Source organism: Callorhinus ursinus, unplaced genomic scaffold (assembly GCF_003265705.2).
Source record: "Callorhinus ursinus isolate GAN/ISIS: 27379988/994484 unplaced genomic scaffold, GSC_fseal_2.0 scaffold45, whole genome shotgun sequence".
In the NCBI taxonomy this organism is placed as follows: Eukaryota; Metazoa; Chordata; class Mammalia; order Carnivora; family Otariidae; genus Callorhinus; species Callorhinus ursinus.
Window position 1 is genome coordinate 1,780,323 of NW_027397107.1, and position 22,357 is coordinate 1,802,679.

General features: G+C 58.3%; 1 protein-coding gene across 9 annotated transcripts in view; it reads left to right on the plus strand.

Annotated features, from left to right (window-relative positions):
* The window catches only part of ARNT2 (aryl hydrocarbon receptor nuclear translocator 2), a 190,423-nt gene extending 172,974 nt beyond the window's left edge, over positions 1-17,449 (plus strand). For 8 of the 9 annotated variants that reach the window (XM_073882167.1, XM_025893128.2, XM_073882159.1 and 5 more), the window contains 4 exons: positions 2,507-2,645; positions 3,199-3,364; positions 11,743-11,879; positions 13,386-17,449. In XM_073882167.1, coding sequence (XP_073738268.1) covers positions 2,507-2,645; positions 3,199-3,364; positions 11,743-11,879; positions 13,386-13,484 — 541 coding nt within the window. In that variant the 3' untranslated portion in view covers positions 13,485-17,449. Of the gene's footprint in view, positions 1-2,506; positions 2,646-3,198; positions 3,365-11,742; positions 11,910-13,385 lie in introns of all 9 variants that reach the window. The other variant, XM_073882161.1, reaches the window with a different exon arrangement.
* The last annotated feature ends 4,908 nt before the right edge of the window (positions 17,450-22,357 follow it).

Below are 22,357 nucleotides of genomic sequence, written 5' to 3' on the forward strand. Positions count from 1 at the left end.
GTTCTGCCCTCTGAGCCCTCGGTGCGTTGCTACTGGACATGTTGCTTGCCCATTGGGAAGGAGGAGTAGAGACTGGGAGGAACGGCCAGGGAGGAGACTGGCGGCCCTCAGGAGGGTGCGGGGTCCTCACGTGCACCCACCAAACGCCCAGACTCACTAGAACTGTCCCAGACCCAAGCCCGGGTGGGCGAGGCTCCTCACACAGCCCAGCCATTGGCTCATTGGCCAGAGCCTAAGCGGAGCGTCCAGGTGCAGACGGGGACCAGCACTGGGCAGGGGGGACTGACCACCCCAGGGAGTGGACCCGGCCGGGCCCCTGCCCTCGCTGGTGAGGACAAGGCTCATGCTCCCACATCGGTCCACGGACAGACCTCCCGGAGAAACAGCAGATCACTTTAGCAGACTGACATCTCGGAGGGGCTCTGGCCAGTGCAGCTGGGTCTCACTGGACGCAGCCTGCTCTGCAGCTCCGGGCATGCGGGCCACAGGCAGCAGGTCTCTGGTCTGGGGCCAGTGGGGTGAGGTGGCGGCCCCCGGGGAGCGGCTGCTCGGCCGTCCTCACCGCCCTGCTGCACGTGCTCACAGGTCCTCAGTCCGGACGAAGGGCAGCGGGGAGGGAGTGGAGACCGGAGGTGAGGACGGGACCGTAGGGCCCGGAAAGGCCTGGCCGACTGCTGAGCTGAGCCCACAGCAAAGGTCACTTTGCCACTTGATGAGGCGATGGGGCCTCCTCCGCAACGTGCTGAACAAGGCCTGAGAGGCCAGAGAGATGGGAGAGGCTCAGAGTCAGGGCAAAACAGGAGGAGGCTGCAGAGGCCTCGAATACCACGCCGGGGGGTCGGAGGGGAAGAGGGACCTGTGGAAATGGGGTCTGGGAGAAAGTTCGGAGGGCAGCGTGGACAGGGAGGGTGCTGGTGGTTCATAGGACCCGTGGTCCAGCTCGAGATGTTGAGCCGGGGTGAGGCTGTTGTTATGGAAACGGAAGCCAGAGGGCAGGTATGGAGAAGGAGGGGCCGGCTTGCGGCCAGCTGGCTATGGGAGGACCCGGCCCCTGCGCAGAGCCTGCATCGGGAAGGTGTTCACTCACTGCTCATCTGTGGGAGGAGGGAGGGAGGGAGGCCTGGGAGGCCCCGAGCCTGTGGAATGAGCCGGGTTTCCTGTGAATCGGAAGGGCCCGTGCTGGTGTGAGTGGGAAGGGTGTGGGACGAATGTCAGGCAGGGGTTGCCCTGAGCTCCAGGGGAGGTGTTACTGCAGGTCCCTGACTGTGCCCTCACCCTGAGACCTGCCGTGGTCCCGGCTGCCTTGCCCCCGCCTGTGTGCCCGGAGGCAGGCATCTCTAGTCCAGGGGGCCTGGGGAGTGGGGCACAGGGGCCAGCTCTCATTGCCAGTGCCCTGGGAGGACATGAGGGCTGAGGGGGTGGGGAGAGACCCCCCCCCCCCATAGAGAACGGTGATCAGTAAAGGCCTCTGCGGCCATCGGTTCATCAGGAGGGAGCAAGGGGAAGGAACGCTGCGTGCAGGGAGCTGGGAATGCTCTCCGCTTCTGGAAAGGCTCGTACAGGAAGGTACTGACATCCCTGGAGCCTCTCTATCTTAGAAGGAACCAGAAAGCACAGAAAATATAGTATGATACAAGCACTGAAACTTTACCCACTCTTCTCTACCCGCCTTTCTTCAAAACCTGCGCCAGTGTTCTGCCATCAGCCCGACCCCCTGCCCGGCTCCCTCCTGGGCACGCAGCGCTCTCCTGCACTGAGCTGCTCCCAGGACGAAGGGCCTGAAGCCAAACAGAAGTCTCCCCAGCTTCCCACCTTTAATGAGTGCATTGGGTGGTACTGTGTCATCCGCAGTATCTGCCCTGTGCTTGGGAGCACAGACAGCGGTCAGAGATATGGGGGGCTGGGCATTGGGGCACCTGGGACACACCCCACAGGTGCCCCGTACAGACCGGAGGGAGGACATCGAAGACGCAGGGAAGGCAGGGGGCAGGTAGCCCGCAGCGTGCTCCAGGTGGCCAGACCAGTCCCCCTGCCGCCGGCAGGTGTCCCCTGACAGGCTCTTTCTCCTGTCCAAAGCCAACCACCTGACAGCCCGCGCCTGGTTCCTAAATCTGAAGCCCTATAGGCGCCCCACAGGGACAAATTAACCAGAGCACAGAGGAGTGGGTCCACGCTGAGGCTGATTTTTATGCTAAGGTGCTTCTCCCTCAGAGTCGTCCCCTGGGAGCCAGACACGGGGTGGGGTATAGGCGTCCTGGAGGAGAGAACAGGGCCCCGGGGGGTGCGGGGACTCAGGAGGCAGACCACGGCGGTGACACAGAGGGAGCCCCGGGGAGAAGAGGGACACCGGGGGGCTTGCCATGCGTGGGCCTTGTTGTCCAGGCATGTGCTGGAGAGACGGACGGACGGACAGAGGTGGCAGCCAGAGCAAACGGGGAGGTGGCCCGGGGGCCGGCGTGGTGGGCGAGGCGGCTCCTCGGGACAGATGCGGTTTCATCTCTTCTAGCTCTTCAGTGGTCCACGTGCCCGGCGTGAATGATATCCAGTCGTCCTCGTCAACGGGCCAGAACATGTCCCAAATCTCCCGGCAACTGAACCAGAGTCAGGTGGCCTGGACAGGGAGCCGGCCGCCCTTTCCCGGACAGGTATGGGCTCTGGTGAGGGAGCCGTTCCCGGGTCCAAGCGGGTCAGAGCACCCGGGACCTGCTTTCTTTGGATTGTGGCTCCGAGACAGGTTAGCGCTCTGAGCACCAGCCTCCCCCCGCCCCGGAGGGGCCCCGACAGTGGAGCCCCGTCTTTTCAGCAGCCTGGCCCCGCACAGTGGTGGCCTGGGAAGCCGGGGGAAGGGGCAGATCCACAGACGCTCCGTGAGGACTCCTCTGGACCTGTCTGCCCCAGCCAGGAGTGCGTGAGGACCCCCAGCTCCCTGCTAGTCACTGTGACGTGGGCGTCCGGTGGCCCAGGGGCCTTCTCTGAGTTTGTAGAGCCCAGGACCCCATAAGCAGAAGCCACAGGACCCAGACCATCACCCAGACCTGCCCCAGAGATGCAGGCCCCACACGTGCTGGCCTGATGCCAGGCTTGCACCCAGTGGGGCAGGAGGGCCGTGGGGAGTCGCCGTCAGCCACTGGGGCCAGGGGCCGGGGGCAGGGGCCTGCTGCTGATGCTCCCCTTCTCTTCGCTGTGCCTGAATTGTAGCCAATCCCCTCCCAGTCTGGCAAGACTCAGTCATCTCCCTTTGGGATTGGAACGAGCCACACCTACCCAGCAGACCCCTCTTCCTACAGCCCTCTCTCCAGCCCAGCTACCTCGTCGCCCAGCGGGAACGCCTACTCCGGTCTCGCCAACAGGACTCCAGGGTTCGGTAGGTGGGGACCGAGGGAAAGAATGCCCAGGAAGCCCGCAGAAACGCTTCCTGAGCATCCTGAGTTGGAGGGCCTGAGCCCCGAGCTCCCAGAACCCGGGGAGAAAGGCTAGAGGTTTCCCAGTGCCTCCAGCACTGAGAGCCAGTGGTGCTGCTCAGAGCTGGCTGCGCGGGTCTCGGCTTTGTGGAGTGACTTGTTATCTTCAAGGCTCTAAGACGATATTCTGTGTGCCCCTGTCATCGGAATGCAGTTTTAACCCTTTATGGCCCCTGGCAAGGACGTTCAGCTGCCCCATATTCCAAACGCTATAATCTTGCTTCAAACAACCGGGTGGCCTATTACAGAAATACATCGTGTAAATAGGAGACTCTGTCAAGATCTCTCTTTTTCTAATATTGCAGGAGCGACCCCATCCCGTGTCAGAGCACCTGTCCCAGCTTTGTTAACAAAACCTCAGGCCATAAAGGGTTAAGTGGCCGCCCCTTCTGGTGCCCGTCCCAGGGGCATTTGCGTGGCGCCTTCTGTGTAGATTTAATGGGCCGGGGCTCCACCTCCCGCGAGGAGGCATTGCTGTGGGGCCGTGGCCCTTCGAGCGTCCTGAGCCCATGTTCTCAGAGCGTTACCCCCTCGTGTGGCTCATGGGGCATCTCTCTGCAGGACAGATGCCCTCAGGCGAGCGTGGGGCTGGCCACAGCTGCCCACAGTGCCCCCCACCCCCAAGCCTGGGGACACAGCACTTTCTGACCTCTCACCACCCATTCCCCGTGGATGCGGCGAAGCTCCTGTTCACTCCTAGCAGGTTCTCCTGTTCGGCCTTAAGCTCTCTTTGCTGTAGTGTCCCCGAGCGGGCGCTCAGCCGCGTGTTGCCCTGTTCCCCGAGGGACGGGCCCACGGCCTCTTGCCAGGCACCCAACTCAGAGACCACCGGAAGCTGGAAGCCACTGGCTCCCAGGGGAGCCCTCGCGCCCTGCAGTCTCTGCCTTGGCTTCCTCAGCCTGTGGGGGAGAGGTCTCCCCGCCTCACCCTGAAGGTGAGCCTTGGCGGACGGGAGGCCTGCAGGTATAGGGCCCGGGCTCACAGAGGGGGAGGTCACAGTGCAGTTGAGGCAGGAGAGACACAGGGACATCGGGAAAGGGCAGGGGAGAGGCTCGGACACGGGGAGAGGGCAGGGGAGACGCGAGGGCAGGGGAGAGGCTCGGACACGGGGAGAGGGCAGGGGAGAGGCTCAGACATGGGGAGAGGGCAAGGGAGAAGCTCGGACACGGGAGAGGGCAGGGCAGCTCCGTGTGTGCAGCCGCCCAGGTCTGCCCGCGGCCGAAGGGCCGCCGTTCCTGCAGAGTCTGAAGAGGCTCCAAGGAGAGCTGGTGCTCGTCCCAGTTAAGTCCCAGTAAGGCCGAGAAGCATCTCGTTGTCTCCACAGCAGGAAAGGTGGGCAGCCCCTCCCCCGCCGGCGACCTGGGCCCTCGGCTCCGTGTGTCTGTCTGGTTCCCACGTGGCATCCGCAGGCCCTGACGTGTAAATGGGCCTGGGGCGCGGGGAGGACAAAGCCCGGGGCTAAGGCCCCTGAGGAGTGGGCTCACACAGGAGGCTCCGGGCTCAGCAGCCACGTCCCTGTTGGCTCCGAGCCGTCCTGCACTCACACGGTCCTAAGGATAGGTGTGACCACAGCTGATGCTTACCGGATGCTATCTGCTTGGCACCGGGCACGCTGAATTCCTGTAACTCTCACGGCAGTCCTGGAGGGAGATGCCTATTTTCTCCCGCGTCACAGATAAATAACCTGAAGCATGGTGAGGTCAGATAGAGGTCACAGAGCGCTCCCCTCCAGACTGTGCTGGCCTGTCTCCTGATGCACCATTTGGGATGTGTTGGAATTAGGTGGGGGTTGGGTGTACCAGCGGTGTACCCCTAGTGATAGGGGCTGGACCCCGTTCCATGAGTGCACAGAGACTGTAAACAGTTTTCATGTGGCCTCCCCATTGGTCCCTCCCTTGTTGACCTTGACCCAGGAGCGGTACTGCAGGAGGAAGCCGTGGCCCATGTTGGAAGCCAGGCCCGGGGGGCGGGGGGGGGGGCAGGGAGCTGAGGAGGAGCTTGGGATGGGGGACGGTCTTGATGGGCATGGGCTCCCCGAGGACAGCGGCGGTCAGTGTGGCAGGAGGCCCCAGCAGAGGCGGGGGACAGTGGTGTGGAGGGACCCGGAGGGTAGGGTGGGCCGTGTGTGGGATGGGCGGCATGTAAAAAACAAAGAGCCCTGGCTCCAGGGGGCTCCAGGGAAATGGGGTCCGTGGAGGTGGGCGTGGGGGGCAGGCTTTGGTCAGGGTCAGACGAGGGTGTGCAGGTGGTTTGTTAACAAGGACAGTGCTCCCGAGCATGGTGGGAGGGGTGCAAGCAAGACAGCAGGGAAGGAGTGTGTGGGGCGGAGACAGAACAGCCCCGTTAACGGTCAGACTCCCCAGTCGTGAGTAAGCACAAGCCCGTGAGCTCGCCGGCAGCCCTAATGCATGCAGCAGACTCTCAACTTGGCCCTGCGTGGGACCTGAGTGCCCTCTATGAGGGCATGGCCACACGGCCATGCCTGGGGGTCTGCTGGTCAGGCCTGGAGGGTGTGCGGGCCCCACAGCGCCCCCCCCCCAACCTGCAGTACCTGGCTCAACTAGCTGTCCTGGGCCGGATTCTGGAACCCCAACTGCCCTGTCTCATGGGCTGGAGCCAGCAGGAGTCTGGGAGCGCTGGTGAGCTGCATGTCACTAAGTGGCAGCCTGGGTGGCCGACATCGAGGGGAAGAAGCCATGCCTCAGCTTCCGCAGGGAACCCTCAGGATGTCTGGTGTATGGGGCTCCCTCCTTGAATGAGAAATCCGCCCTCCTGGTTCCGGCCCCTTCTGTGAGCCACAGGCTCATTTTGCTCCCCCGGCTTCCAGGAGTCAGACCGAAGGACTCCTGCCTGTGGACGCATCCTGAGCTGCGTGACCGATGCATTTGCATTTCCAGTCCTGGTTCCAGTTTCAGCTCGCTGTGGTCTTACCCCACTCGACGGGGAGCGTCCAGAAGCAGAATTGGAGCCCTTTACCGAGGGGCTACAAGTTCGAGCATTCGCCTCCTAACAAGCTGAGTGGGGAAGGTGCGGCAGTCGGGGTCCAGGCAGGATGCAGACACCACACCTGAGGTTGCAACGGGGAGTGCTTAAGACAATGATTCTTAGCTAACATGGTTGAAGGAGCGCCCTGAGGAAGACAGAGCGAACAAGCGTGGCAGCTTCTAGCTCAGAGGCTGAGCGGGAGACCCCACCCCACAAAGCCTGAGGTCAGACCTCCCTGGAGGTGTGTCTGCTGGGGGGACACACAGCTTCGGGGCTGGGGGCTGTGGCTGGTCGCCCCCCAGAGGGTGTAGCCAGACCAGAGCCCACCAGGGCCACCGCCGCGTGGAGAGCGCCAGCAGCTGGCTGGTTTGCAAGCTCTGGGTGACGGGGTGTTGGAGAAGCTCCCCGAGGAGTTAGTGCGCAGGGCATCCTGCACACGGCCGGTCACTGCACTCTAGACAGACAAAGCCTGACCTTGCCCACAGGCAGAGGAGACATGTTTACAGCGTCCAGTTCCTACCCCATGAGGCGGGACGAAGAAGGATGCATGTGGAGCCAAGAGACAATAAACCCATAGCGCATGCTGAGTCCTGAGACCCGAGGTCCCTGAACGGCTGGGTCTCTGTCTCTGCCGCTACCGGGTGTCTGCTCACCGACGCGTCCGTGTGGCTTGGGGAAATGCAGGGAGCCAGGCACACAGGGTGCTCAGTGCAAGTGGCCCAGAGGGGCCCGGGCAGACCAGGCATTTTTCCGCGGACTCGCCCTGGGTCTAAATGACATCCCTGTCTCACCCGCGTGCTTCCAGACGCAGCGACTCCACAAGCGTGAGCAAGTGCGTTGCTTCCTGTGCAGCGTGCTTCCCAGTGTAGGAAGGGGCAGCTAGCATGGCCCCTTCCTGTCCGGCACGAGTCAGCGCAGGTCCGCTCAGATCACAGCAGGGAACACAGACGACTCTGAGCGTGAGCATCTTCCATGAAGCTCAGGAAATGCATCCGTCACATCACTGGCCTTCCTCAAGGAGCCTTGTCCATCTGCACGCTTACTTCAGAGAGGAAGATTCAAAGAAAGAAACGTGTCATTCCACAAGAGTCTGAAGACTTCTGCAGTGAGAAGTGGGATGAAAAATTCGGGGCAGGGCAGGGCAGGCACAGTGGGGGAGGGGTTAGGGTTTCGTGACCTGAAACGTTTGCAGACACCACACCCCCGAGCCCCCCAGTTCCTGCCCCCGAATCTCAGCCTTGTGCATTCTTTTTTTTTTTTTTAAGATTTTTTATTTGACAGCATGAGCAGGGGGAGCAGCAGACAGAGTCAGAAGGAGAAGCAGACTTCTCGCTGAGCAGGGAGCCCAATGTGGGGCTCGATCCCAGGACCCTAGGATCATGACCTGAGCCGAAGGCAGACACTTAACCGTCTGAGCCACCCAGGTGCCCCTCAGCCTTGTGCATTCTTACAGCAAGTTGAGGGGATTATAGACCGTTTCACCACTACCAGTTAATGATGAAAAATGAGGTCTTGGCTCGAAAGCATGGGAAGCATGTGTCCTGGGCGTGAACAACAGGAGCCCTCCACCCAGAGGCATTTCTAGAACAAACTGCCCCTTTGGTGTTCTTTGCTGACTTTATCCATGAGGGTTTCTCAGCGTCAGCACTGTGGACATTTTGAGCCAAGTAATTCTCTGTCTTGGGAGTTGCCTTGTTTGTGTGGTTGTTCAGCTGCGTCCCTGGCCTCTCCCTACCAGCACCCCTGCATTTATGACCATGAGCAATGTCTCTAGACATGTCCCCTGCACAGTAGAGTCAGCCCTGCTTAGAACCACCTAGCTGCTTCTGACCGCAGAGGACCTCTGCACAGCACTTCAAACAACCCTGCGATCCTCAGATGAAGCTCACAAGGAAAAATGTCAGCAAGAGTGACCTTATAGCATTGAGAGCCGATAAAATAAACTGTTTTAAAAGGAAGATGTCATCCCTTTACTCCTACAACCTAGGAAGCCACATGCTTTTCAAGGTTCTGAAGTTTGGTCTGAAAGGCTACCCATTTGGCCCAGGTGGTAGCAACCCCATGCGTACTCTACTTGGACCGTGGGGCTGGCGGGGGCCCCACGTGTTTGGCTGGGGCTATAACAGCCTAGACTTTGCTCAGGAAGCCAGCAGAGCAAACGGAAGACGGAATGGCTGGAGCCCAGCTCGCTGTTTGTAGCCATACATGCAGCTTCTGGAACAAGGCAGCAAGGATGTCGGTGACCCCTGGGGCTTTTTCCAGAAAGCGGCTTATGGCTGCATGGTGGGTGCCACCCCTGCTCACCATCGGTCTGTGGTCAGGTGGCGTGGGTCAGTGGGGCTGAGGTTTGGGCTGGGAGCACCCAGCGCTGCGTCTGATGCTCACGCTCAGAGTCGTCCGTGTTCCCGTGTTGTAGTTACTGCTCATCATCAAGTGTGGAGGTCATGCATGCAGCTCAGAGGAACAGGGTTTCCGTAACAGGGGCTGGAAGAAGGGCCTCCCCCATGGTGGCCCCGCCGTGGAGGTGACGCAAGGCCACAGCAAACTGAGTGCGGGTCAGGGAAGCTTGCATCCGATGGGGCTCTGAACACGGGCAGAACCCTCTGGGCACAGGGTGGTCCGCGGCTGGGGGCGGGTGGGTCAGCCAGGAAGGGGTGAGGGGGGCAGGGGTGTGAAGCAGAAGTGGGGTTACTCAGGCTCTGGGGGCCACGGCGGCCTGGGCTGGTTTTAGGCAGTGGACGCTCTTTTAGGAAGATTGTGGGGCAGCTATAGATTGAGGGAGACAGGTGCTGGCCCAGGATGGAGGGAAGCAGACCAGAGTGGAGATGCGGTGTTCGGGGCGGTGGACTGGACGTGAGCGTCTGCAGCTGGGCTTTCCCCACCGGGATGGTCTGGGCGGGGAGATGCTGACTTCAGGCACGGGGAGCCCAGGGTGCCTCTCGGAGACTTAGCGGTGGCTCCCAGGCCCAGAGCCTAGAGAAGCAGCCCTGTGCACATCCAACAGCAGAGACGCGGATGTGTGGCCGTCCGCCTCCTCCATCGGCAACCCCCTGCCACCCCACGTTCCAGGACTCAGGCGCCGTGGGTCATGCACGCATCCCGCAGCGGCCTCCTCCTAGCTGGTTCCTTCCCTCTCTGTCCGCTCGGCCCTGGACAGTGGTATTCCTGAATGTACAGGTGTGTGCGGCCACTCCTCCATGTGCCCGCGAACCCCCGCGGGTCCCTGCCACCCTCACAGCGGGGCACCCAAGCCCTGGCTTGCCCTCAGCCCGGTCACACTCGGACCCTTGTCCCTGGAACACGCCCCCCCCTCACCCCCACATCTTTGCACAGACTGATCCTGGTGACTGCCTCTGAGCCCTGCACCCGCTCAGCTGCTGACTGTCCCCCTGCTGGTGTCTCCTACCTCCCGTGATAGGCCTGATGTCCCCCTGAGAGCTGGTGCTCTCGCCGCTCCCCCACCACAGCAGCTCCCACCCGTGTGGCGCCCCGTGCTGTGAGCTCCCCCAGGAGGAGCCGTCCCGCTTCCCGGCCTGGGTGCACACCTGCACCGAGCCTGGCTCGGGGCCGGAGCCCAGGACCCCAGCATATGAATCGGGGGGACGACTCGGCGAGGGCCAGAGCCAGAAGGAAGAGTTGAGGGAATTTGTGTCTGATGGGCAAGACCCCAGCAAGGAGTCACTGTAGCAAGTGGGGGCCGTGGGGGGGCCTCCCGTGCGGTGGTCATCCCCCTGGGTCCATTATTATGACAGTCCCCATGGTCCGCCACGCCGTCGCCTTCCGCGATGGTGACCGGGCCTGTCCACGCTGCCCTGAGCAACAGGTGGGCCGGCTTGTGCTCGGTTTCCCTGGGCGCCTGAGGCGGCCTCCTCACTGCCTCCACCAGCCCCACTGTGTGGACCAGGCCTGTCCTAGACATGTGGATGCCCAGACCAGCCCACGGGCACAGTGCTTTGAAAGAGCTCCCCTGGCCTTGGTGTCTCACGAGCATTAGGAAAAGGCATTTCCGATTTCCAGACGTGTTTTTCTTAAACAGCAGAGTCCCGTGTGCACAGTCGATTTTAATCCCTCTGATGGGGGCACAGGGAATTATGTCCTTGTCTGATTTTATAGAATCTTTTCCCAGCTGTTACCGTGTGGAGTTTGGAAAGCACAGTCGTGAGGCCTTGAGGAGAACGTACGTGTTTCGTTACCACCTTCCCTGTCTCCGGCAGTATGTTAGATGTGTGCGTGTGTGGGAGAGACCGGGAGACGGGGACAGAGGGAGAGGCCAGGGTTCTCCCTGAACACTTGGCAGCCTCAGCCCGGTGGGCACGGCCGTGGGGAAGAACAAGGTGGGGCCTGGTCTGCGCCCAGAGCCCGACAGAGCCCGCTGCCCCCCAAATGCTGTTGAGTGGTTCGGAACAAGAAAGAACGTTCCCCAGCTTTTCTTGATGTGCCTCCGGGTAACTCATTCTCTTGAGTTGAATCTTTAAAATGTCTTAGACAAATACCGCTCATTTTTTCTACTTGGGTTTTCTGTTGTGTATTCTTTATAAAGCGTAGGAGGCAAGGTTGCCCTCCTTACGCATTAACGGGCTGATTCCTACAAAGAGGCGTTCCTTCGTGTTTGAGCCGGGCCCAGATGCCTTTGCTCTCAAGCCACCCGGTGCTAAGAGACACCCAGAGGCAGGAGGGGCTGTGGCTCCGGGCGCCTGCGGAAGGACCTCGTGGGATGCCACGTGTGGCCTCACCAAGTTCCCCGAAACCCGGTGGGGTTGGCAGAGCTCAGGGCACGCTGAGGTCAACTCCTCCTCTGGCAGAGTCAGGCTCCTGTAAAGAGCAGGTTCGGGACGAGGGGTCCGGAGTGGCAGAGAGGCTTTCCCTCCTCGGGCCTGCAAGCGTGCTGTGGGGGGCGGTGGGGGGAGCTTGTGTCAGCCCACGCTCTGGGCCCCCCACACACGCCCCCGCCAAAGCTCCACGCGCCGTCGCCCAGGGCACCGTGGGCTCTGAGGCTTAAAGCCCCCGGCCCCCCAGCAGGTGCGCTCTGGGGAGAGCCACCCTCCAGTGAGTGCCTGCGCCCCTTGGCAGAGAGCCCCCACTTCCGTTCCACCCGCCCAGCCATGTGGTGCAGAAGTGACTTGGAGCCTGTCGGTCCGTGTGAGCGCGCGGGGGGCCGCGGACACGGGTGCCCGGCCAGCTCCGACGGAGCGTGCCGATGGGCAGCGTGGGGCGCTCCGGGCTGCAGTGGCTCTTAGGTCTCCCGGAGCCACGACGGGGCTTTTAAAGGCGGTGTCCTGTACGTCGGATCTTTCAGCTGAAAGTGGCCAGAGTAGCGGGCAGTTCCCAGGGCGGCCGTCGGAAGTCTGGTCACAGTGGCAAAGCCAGCACCACGGCCCGCAGAGCGGTGAGCAGCACTCCCACCAGCAGTCCGGTCAGGCCGAAGTGTTCCAGGTAAATCGAGCCAGCACAGCCTTCTCGTAGGTACCGGCGCCTTCTCTCTGCTTCCTTTCCCCTCGCTCTCTGCTGCAGCCCCAGCTGTCCTGTAGGGATACGGGTTCTGGCCCAGCCTGGGGAGAGGGGCCAGGAGCCGAGGCCTCAGCTGTCCTCCCTGCTTGAGGACACCTGTGCCCCCCGTAGCTGTCCATTGTTGGAGACCCTCCCGGCCATCCCTCGTGATGGGCAGCCTGACCTAGCTGTGCAGCTGGAGGGGACCCCGTGACAGCCCAGCAGGGCAGTGCTTGGGCCCCTCGGGGTTTCCCCGGCCCCACCTTCAGACAGAAGTTTCCATTGGAAGAAGGTTCCAGATGGAGGCATGAGCCTGTTGACTCCCCCTGAGCCAAGCGCTGGGCCGGTCCCACCAGGCCCGTGTGAGGGAGAAGCACCTCCTACAAGGGCCAAGGCACCCCCCCCCCCACCTCATCCCCGTCCCCGTCATGCCCACAGCTCCAGGTCTGCCTTGCCAAGCAAGGACGGGCAGGAGGCACATGGAGGGAGGGACTGGAGACCTCCCAGCTGGTAACCCCCCCCTTCCCCAGGGAGGGTCCGCTCTCCTTGTCCCCGGCGCCTTTCCCACCTGGCCCAGCAACCTTCGCAGGCAGAGGTCTAGAACCAGATGTCCCTCTAGGTCTCCAGAGGGGCAGGCTTCTGACCTCCTTCCTCCGTCCTTCTGCCCCGCAGCCGTGTGTAAGGCACAATTCCCCAACCTGATTTTTCATGGTCACGAAGCTAAGAAGAATTCTTGGTCAGATAAGCTTGTGAAACACTGGCTCAGCAAATTATTCATTTTCTTGCCCGCAGGGTTTATCAGAACCTTATTATACTAATAAGCACTGAGGATTTTTAGGAGGTAGACAGACTATGCCATTTCCCAAACTCCCTTGTCCACAGAATTCTCTTCCCCCAGAGTATCTCATGGGCCAAGAATCTGACAGAACACACTTCGAGAAATTTGCCGTTGGAATATTGCTATTCCCATTTTCTGGATGGGCAGTCTGAGGCCCGCAGAACCTGAAGGGCTTGCTAAAAGTGAAGCCTTTTGGTTGGCCCTGCCCTCAGAATGCACACAGCCTTTCTTGTGCTCAACCCGGCACCGAGTTTCTCTTGCATTTTGAGCATCGACCATGGGTCCCTGGCTTGGTGCCCGGCTAGATGTACCGCACCGGTGGGGTTCTTGTCCACCCTGTGTCCTGGCTCAGCCTCACACAGACAGAGCTTATGTCCTGAGGTTGTGTTGACCTGCTGGGATGCCACTTCCCAGGGCAGAGCAGCTTCCCGGCTCTGGACATTTGAGGACCCCTGAGATTGTCCCCCAAGACCTGGAGCCTGTCCCCGGGCTGCCTCCAAGGGGGATGAGCATGAGGGGGCGTGGCAGGCTGGGCTCCTGGGGCGTGCGGGTGCCCAGGAGGATGAGCTGACGCCCCCACGGCTTTGTTTTCTGCCCCCCCCCCCTCCCTGCAGGACATGCTGCCCATGCCCGGAGATCCGACCCAGGGGACCGGCAACTATAACATCGAAGACTTCGCGGACCTGGGCATGTTCCCGCCGTTTTCTGAGTAGCGGCAGGCAGATTGCGGCCGGCGCTGGGCAGCGCCCCCCACGCGGGCGGGGCCCCCCCACACCCTGCTTGCCCCGCCCGCCCAGCCGCGGGACCCCCCCGGCAGAAGGCCTCTCACCGCCATGTTCCCCCCAGCACAGCATCGCTCAGCCTGCAGCCAGGGCTGCCCGGCCACCCACCAGGAGCCCTGGTGGATACTGGGGGGCCACTGTATTTATTGTACTCTTATCTGTGTGTGCTCGGGAGGTGAGCCCGTCGGTCCTGGAGGTCTGGTTGTGAATAATCTCTTAGCAGACAGTGTCCACCTATAAAACGTCCGGTCCCAGTCCCAAGCGCCCAGGCCTGCCCAGGACACGGGAACGGGTTTCTTCTTGCCGTCGACATCTGTGGGTGGGTGGGGCTCGGGTGCTGGAAGGGAGGCGAGCCGGCTGCATGGCCTTTGTTCTCCAAGCTGGGACCCAGGGGTGGACCCCGCTCCCCCGTCCCCAGCTCAGCCAAGTCTGTGTGTGCGTCCATCCGTCCATCACGCTGTGGGATGTGTGTACTCTGTGCAGTGTGACGTGAATCCCTGTCCTGATGGGTGTGCTGTGCCCCCCTGTGTCGTGTGGCCAGAGTGAGCGTCCAGAATCCAGGGGCCCCCGCGTGCAGCCCCCACCCCCAGCGCAGCGCACCCCAGCTGGAGGGAGCTCGGCCCAGGGCCTGGGCGCCGGGCTGAGCGGAGCAGGCTGACGTTTCATAGTGTCTCCAGGAGTCGTGGCTGGGAACCTGCTTGCCTTCACGGGTCAGCTCCCAGGTCCAGGCGCCCCTCTGAGAGGAAGCAGCCCCCTCATCTTCCAGGAGGCCCCTGAGGGAGCACTGGCCCTTCCTGGTTACGCACAGGTGTCTCCCCCCTGGGTCCCAGCCAGCACCTGCCAAGGGCACACCTTGAGGTCACAGAGCCCGAGGCCCTTCTGCAGAGGACTGGACGGGAAGGCAGGACGTCCAGGCCTCGGCGGCCACGTTACACTCAGCAGCTCTGGAGCCGGTTCAGGTGTGGAGCTGTGCATGGAGACAGGAGTTCAGAAACATCTCCCACCAGGCTGCCTGGCCTTCCTTCTGCAGCCGCCAGGGGCAGAGTGCGGGTCTGTGAGGCAGAAGGCTGGGCTTCCCGTTCTGATTCTGGTACCAGGGCCTTGAATTCCTCAGGTGGTCTCAAGACGGGAGGAAGAGCTGTCTTCTAGAAGCTTCTACCTGGCCGAGCCCATGGTCCCTGGCTTGCTGTGTTTCCCTCTATTCAGTGACCTCGCGCGCCCCCCCCCCACTCGCCAGGCCGCATGCCCTGAGGCAGGCTCTCAGCCTCTCGTCTCTGTGTTTTCCTGACAGCCAGGCTTCCGTTTGGCCTCACCACCCATGGGCTCCCTGCCTCCCGTGTGGGAGGGACGCTACACTCGTGGCCGGGCAGGTGGAGGAGCCCTCCCCCAGGACAGCCCTGCATCTCTCCCGGTGTCTCTCAGGCAGACCTCCTCAGGCACCCGGCTCGGAAACAACCCGTGTCCCCCCAGCCCCCAGGATTTTGGAGGGCCAGCCGAGTGCGGAGGGTTCTGAGCTGCCTGAGTGCAGAGTGAGCCCAGCGGGCAGGGAGGAGCCGGTGGGGGCGGGGGGTTGCATGGACCTCTGCACACTCTGCATTAAACGCCGGCCCCCGTGTGGGGTCCAGAGGGGACCCCTGTGCCCTATCTTGCTTGGAGAGCTCCACCTAACAGAAGTCCAAAGTTGTTTGGTAGCATCCCAGTGGCCAGTAGTCCGCTTTGTGTGCTCCCAGTTCCTAGACTCTAAATTCACACAGACCGAACAGTTCCTGGAGCGGCTTTTAATCCTTTGCGTATAGCGGTGATTGAGTCCCGGGTTCAGGCGCACCCGAGGTCGTTTTGCCCTCAGGACCCTCTTCGCTTCAGGGGACGTGGTGGGCCCGACAGTGCCAGAGCCAGAGGGGGGCTCCCCCGTGTGGGCCCTTGGGGTCACCTCCGCCTCCGCAGCCTGAGCCTACCCCAAGCAGGGGGCACGATCCTCATTTCCAAGAAAGGCACAGAAATCACTTTCAGATCCAAGAATGATTTCCCCGTGAAACAGAAATGGACTTTTTGTGGCCTTTCACCTGTGAGTTTGGAAGTTTGGGGGCTTTCATGTTTGTTTTTTCCTTGTTTCCTGGAGAGAACTGGGGATTTCCTTAGATGTGCCCATCAGGTTGACGCTGTGACCCGGGGCTGCACTGGACACCGAGGGGATGCGGACCAGGGGAACGAGCCTTGCAGCCACTTCTGTCTTTCGGGGTGCAGACCACTCAAGGCTCGGTCCTGGAAGGCGGGGACCGTCGATGACTGAGGCCGGGCGTGATGGGGGGAGTACAGTGACTCGGGCGGCCCGGCCCCCTTCCTTCTGGCTCTGTCCCAGGAGCCTCGACAGGGAAGCCCATGGCAGTCCGATCGGCCTGCAGGAGCGCTCTGTCCCCTAGACTCCCCCGTCTTACTCCTTGGTTGTGATTCTTGGAAGCCATCCCGTGGCCAGTAAGAAAACAGACAGGACTGGAAGGGTCTCTGACCCAAGAGATCCACCCCCCCACCCCCCCACCCCCGCCCAAGGAATCTTGCGACAGACCGGAATGAGAGTTAAAACCACAGAGGGTCTCACCCCAGTTTGGAGGAGCATATCCCGTGCCGGGCCTGCACAGCCAGGAGGGGACTGTGTGTGGACCCTGCTGTTGGCACGACCTCCAGCCAGGCCCAGCCCAGACTCCCCTCCCAGCTCGGCCGGGACGCACTCCCTCGCTCACACCCCCTCTCCTTGGGCCCGGCGGGCCGGCCTTCCACAGAACAGGCCGGAGCCGCCGCGGTGGCCTGAGCCTTGGGGGAGGACACAAGGCAGCCATTTTGAGGCTCACACAAGACTTGGCTAGTCATGGCTGTGGCCAAGGAGGTTCTAGAACATTCTACCTATGTGTCCCCCCCCCCCCCACGAGGTTTGTTTTTAGCTGTGGTTTCAGGGAGTCATCACAAACAGCCGCGTTCTCCTCTGCTTCCCAATTCATTGAACCCGCCCCCTTTGCTGTTTCACAAATACCCTGCAGAGAGTGGGAACGTGCTGATAGTTGATGGAACTGCCATCAGGGAGCTTGGACCTCTCAGCCAGTAAAGAAACCATGTCTCCCTCCAGATTAGCCACACCTGACCGTGACCTCCCATCCACATCTGCCAGCCTTAGCCAGGAGATGGGACAGGCCCCGGGGAAATGAGTGGTGGCCTCAACCTTGTACATCAGCCCTTAGGAGCAGCTGAGCTCTGCTGGGACCGTGACCTCCACTCACCTGGGCCCACCTGTTCCCTGCCAGTTATGACCTGTCACCTAGGCAGACCAATCAAAGCGCTAGTGAGTCACGAGTCCGGGCACAAGTGGTCTTGGTTGTAGCGGAAACTGAGTCTGGTCGTTACTTGCCAGGGGCCCGTTCCCTCCTCCGTCCACCAAATCCTTGTGTGGTGTGTGCTGAGGGGGCCACTCCCCCTTTCCCCCCGACTGCAAGCGTCTGGGACGACCCGGAGAGGCGCCCTGCCGTGGTGCCGGCAGCCGTTCACGGAGAGAGGTGCCTGGGTCTTGTGGCCAGAGCTGGTTTTGTGGTCCAACAACCAGCCAAAGCCTGTGTGGGGGCACCGACCGGGAAGGGAGAGGCTGGGCCAGACGCGGGGCGACTGGCTCCCCAGGACAGCCTCGTTCTTCGGGGGTGACGGGCTTCCGTGGACAATGTAAGCATCTCATCATTTCCCTTGTAGCCTTTCTTCGTACGGCCGTGAGCTGTGCTGTGGATAAATCATCATTTGTATTTCTTGAATGTTCTCTATGACTAACAGTTATTGAGTTGGTTGTGTATATGTGTAACTAATGTAACTGCCTTTTAAAATTTCATTACAATAAAAATGACTTTGCCCTGAACAGTGAACAGCGCGGGCCAGCTTCGTGATTGAGCGGTTCAGGGAACCTTCTCTTGGACTTTGGGATATATCTGGGATCACACCTCTTCCTGAGGGCTGGGTTATATCTCTCAATGCTGGCCAAGAGCGGAGAGTCCCTGGGTGCTAAAGAGGGACCCTTCCGGGGGTCCAGCTGCATCGGAGAGGAAGGTGCTTGCCCCAGTCTATCAGGCAAAGCTCTCTAGAAGGCTCTCTGCGTGCTGTATTTGTGAATCATGACAAACCGGGGCTATGTGGTTATGAGTCCCAGTTTATAGATTATGAAACTGGACTCGAGAAGTTAAGTGACTTATCTAAGAACTGACAGGAAGGAACTGGCAGAACCAGGATTTGATCTCAAATCCTCACTCCAAACCCTTTATCTATTGTCTTCTTCAAACACTCTTTTTAGGGGCGCCTGGGGGGCTCAGTCGGTGAAGCGTCTGCCTTCGGCTCAGGTCATGATCCCAGGGTCCTGGGATCGAGCCCCGCATCGGGCTCCCTGCTCCTGCCTCTGCCACTCCCCCTGCTTGTGTTCCCTCCCTCGCTGTGTCTCTCTGTCAAATAAATAAAATCTTTAAAAAAAAAAAAAAAGTCTTTTTATTTCTTTTTAAAATTCTCCCGAACGTTAGTATTTTAATATGCCCAAGCCTCTAGTAAATACTTACAAATTCTAACCATTCTCTGTTGAGAGATGATTATTTGGAGTCTAGCAAAACGGCAGGCTGAAATAATTTAAACACTTTTCCATCAAACATCTGGTGTCCTTGTTTTTTTTTTACAGCTTTATTGAGCTATTATTGATATAAAATAAACTGCACATAGTTAAAGCATACATGGGAGAAATTTTTATGACCTTGAGTTAGGCATAGATTTCTTGGATACTCCACCTAAAGCATGATCTATAAAAGAATAAAATTACAGATTGAACTTCATAAAAAAAAATTCAAAACTTTGCTTTTCAAGGACACTGTTGGCAGGATGAAAAGATCCACCATCGACTGGGAGAAAACATTTGTGAGTCATGTATCTGGCAAAGGACTTGTATCCAAAATATGTAAAGAACGCTTACCACTCAATAAACAAGTCAGAACAAAAGAGGCAAAAAATTTGAACAGACACTTCACCAAAGAAGACACAAAGTGGGAAATAAACACATGAAAACATGGTTGGGATCATCAGCCATCAGGGAAATGCACATTCTAATTCCACTAGCCATTAGAATGTTTTAACATTTATTTTTTTTTTAAGATTTTATTTATTTATCAGAGACAGAGAGACAGAGGCAGGCAGAGGGAGAAGCAGGCTTCCTGCGGAGCAGGGAGCCCGATGTGGGACTCGATCCCAGGACCCTGGGATCATGACCTGAGCCGAAGGCAGACGCTTAACGGACTGAGCCACCCAGGCATCCCTAGAATGTTTTAACATTTAAACAGGCTGATACAGCAAGTCCTGTCCAGCATGTGGAGCGCCTAGACACCCCCACCGTCCCTTTGCATAACAGGCAGCTTCTTAGAAAGTTAAGCACGCATGTACCATAAGACCTAGTCTTTCCACATCTAGGTATTTATTTGCCCAGCGGAAATGAAAACTTGTTTCCCCACAAAGACTTCAATGGGAATGTTGTAACCACCAAGAGCCAGAAACAACCTAAATGTCCATCGGAAGGTGAGTGGGCAAATGGTGGTATATCCACACAATGAACAGTACTCAGCAATGGAAGGGAACAAGGACAAAGTGTGGATACAGGCAATGGTTAGAGCTCAAAAACCTCATGCCGAGCAAAAGAAGCCGGGCACAGAGCCACGACATGACTCCACATATACGAAGGTCCAGGTAAGAACTAGCTCAGCAGCAGCTCCGTGGTTCTGGGGCTGGAGGGGAGGAGAACGGAAGAGCGGATGGGAAGGTTCTAGATTTGAGGGGTGGGCACAAAGGTGTGTATGCAAATATGACAGAACTCCTCAAACTCTTCACTGAAGATGGGTCCTTTAAGTTATAGTATGTCTAAGTTCTATCCTAATTAAGTTGATAGGAAACAATTGCAGGAGAGTTTTTTTTGTGCGATTTGACAAGGTAAGCCAAAATTTCCTATGGAACTAAAGAGAAATCATAGCCACTACATTTAATTGAATGAGATATTTAAAGAAGAGAAGGAGGAAAAGGAAGAAGAGAAAAACGGAGCATTCAGCCTTCTAGACACGTGGAAGCTTTGTGATGAGAGGCGTGGATCTAGAACGCTAGCTCGGGAATACAGCAAAGAACCTAGGAAGACACACACGGTCGGAAGGGAGATTGTCCTCTGGGGGAGCCAGCATCACAAGTCCGGGGACCCGGTGGGCTACCAGTCAATGGTGGCAAATGGCAAGCAAAGAAGACATTTGATCCTTATCTTACCCAAGATACAAAATACAGTACACAAAAAATACACTCCACAGAGGAGAAAATATCTGAATGTTAAAAAGCGATGCATGTAAAACATGTAGGGGAAAAAAAAAAAAAACTAGGAAACTGTATTTATGGAATCAAATCCGGGAAGGATTTCTCACACCAGGCGTGAAGACCACAAACCCTACAGTAAAATACTGATGTGTTTGAACTCACTGAAAAATACTCACCTTAAAAATATGTAAAGAGACAACTGATAAGCTGGTAGGAAATATTTGCAATTTATATTGTATATGCCCAACAAAGTGGTATTGGCACAGAGTATTCAAAACATATGAAGGATTCATTAAAACCAATGAGAAAGGGCGCCTGGGTGGCTCAGTTGGTTCGGCAACTGCCTTCGGCTCAGGTCATGATCCTGGAGTCCTGGGATCGAGTCCCACATCGGGCTCCCTGCTCAGCGGGGAGTCTGCTTCTCCCTCTGACCCAACCCCCTCTCATGTGCTCTCTCTCTCTCTCTCTCTCTCTCTCTCTCTCTCTCGTTCTCGCTTTCTCAAATAAATAAATAAAATCTTAAAAAAAAAAAACAATGAGAAAAATACAACTTAACAGATACACGGCGAAAGCGTTCGAACTGTCAGTTCGTAAAACTCAAATGGCATTAAACACAGCAGGAGGGGCTGGACCTCCCTAGTAATGCAGGGAAATGCAAAACTGAAACAAGATGACGATGTCCTTGGATTCCCTGAGTCTGATAAACACAGTTATTGAGGATATGGGGAAACAGGGACCCTTGCTGATGGGAAGCGGGCCAGATGCTCTGGAGAGTTCGGTAACATCCCTGCAGGGCAGGGATGTACAGGACCCCTGACTCAGCGACCCCAACTCCAAGCCCTGTCCTAGGAAGCCTTCTGCATGAGCACAAGAGGACAGTGAAAAGATGTGTCGTGCCGCGTGTAGCAGTGAAAAGTGAGAAACATCTAACCATCCCTCGGCGGAGACAGGAATAAACCCATTTAGTCACACAAAGGAATACAAGGCAGCCCATAAGGGGGTCTTGTTGCAGCAATCAAAAATTCTAAAACTAGGGTACTGAATTTAACATACTGTTCATATTTTTATAGCTCAGGGCAATCACCTATATGGTTAGGTGTTAGGTAAGTTGTTAGAGTTTGGAAAAAATTCTCATGGACCGACCGATAGAGTCCAACTCTGGGTAGAGAGGCGAAGAGATGGTGTGACTGTTAAGGTTTGTGTGGCTGAGTTTCTTCAGATTAAGAAAGGAGAGAGAGGGGTCTGTGGATCGAAAGTAAAGGGAAGAATTCGGGCAAAATGTCCAACAGCTGGTCTTATCTTGGCGCTGAGCAGAGAGGAGTATGTTACCCTTCTCTCAAGTTTGCTGTGTTCTGGAAATATTTAATAATTGCACATAAATCAGCAAGTGAGAAAGCAGCTATTGAATCTCACCAAGTAGTCAGGGAAACGCAAATTGAAGTAACAATGAGACAACATTTCTCGCCTCCCGCCCCCCCGCCCCATGGATTGCCAAAAGCACAGAAGATACTCACACCCATCAGGGATGCACGTGCAAGAATTTTCTGACATACTTTTGGTAGAAATACACATTTTCACAACTTACTTACTTTGAGTGACGACATCTTTTCATTGAAAATAAGCATGTCTTGGACCCAGCCATCTCCATTCTAGATGTGCCTCCCGGCGAGATAAGAGCCTCGAGGTTATGCAGGCGTGGGGTGCGCGAGCGGGCCCGGCCACAGTATTCCGCGGCGGGAGAAGAAGTGTGGATTGAGGCAAAGCCCACTAATCGAGGAATGAATGAATACATTGGAAAACGTCCTTTCATTAAATGTTATATAGCATCACCTCCGTGTGCGAACAAATACAAAGCCATCCCACTTCAGGCCTGATAGTTGTGAGCCTGTTTCTCGCCCAAACTCTGTCCAGCGTGTCCTCAGGCCACCTGCTAGGCAGGGGGCAGGGGCTCCACCGGGAAGACATGCTCCCCCCACCCCAGTGGAAACCCCGTTCCTGGGAGAGAGGCAAGCAGACAGACTATGACATTCCAGAATGTGCGAAGGGTTTGGGTATAGAGGACCCCCATCCCGCACCAACACGGGTGGGGAGGAGGAGCGGGGGAGGGGCCGAATAGCAGGGAAGGGCGTGCTGAGCTTGGCTTAACCGACAGGTCCCAGCTGGGGCCCGTCAGCAACACAGCCTTCCCCCTGGGAGCCCAGCTTGGGGGTTCAGACGACACTTAATGGTTTCCCGTCTCCAAGCCCAAGTCCCTTACAAATCCCGAAGTAGGTATGCCGCCCCTCAGCTGGACACCGGCTGGAAAGGACTGGAACGCCGCCCGCCTCTGGTTACAGCCCTGCTCCTGGTTCTTCCCACGGAGTTCACGGCTTTCCCGAGGAGTCACGCGTGCGTGCGCAAAGCGGGAAGGCGGCGGGGGGCTGGCGAGGGGGAGAAACCAGCAGGGCACGCGGCGG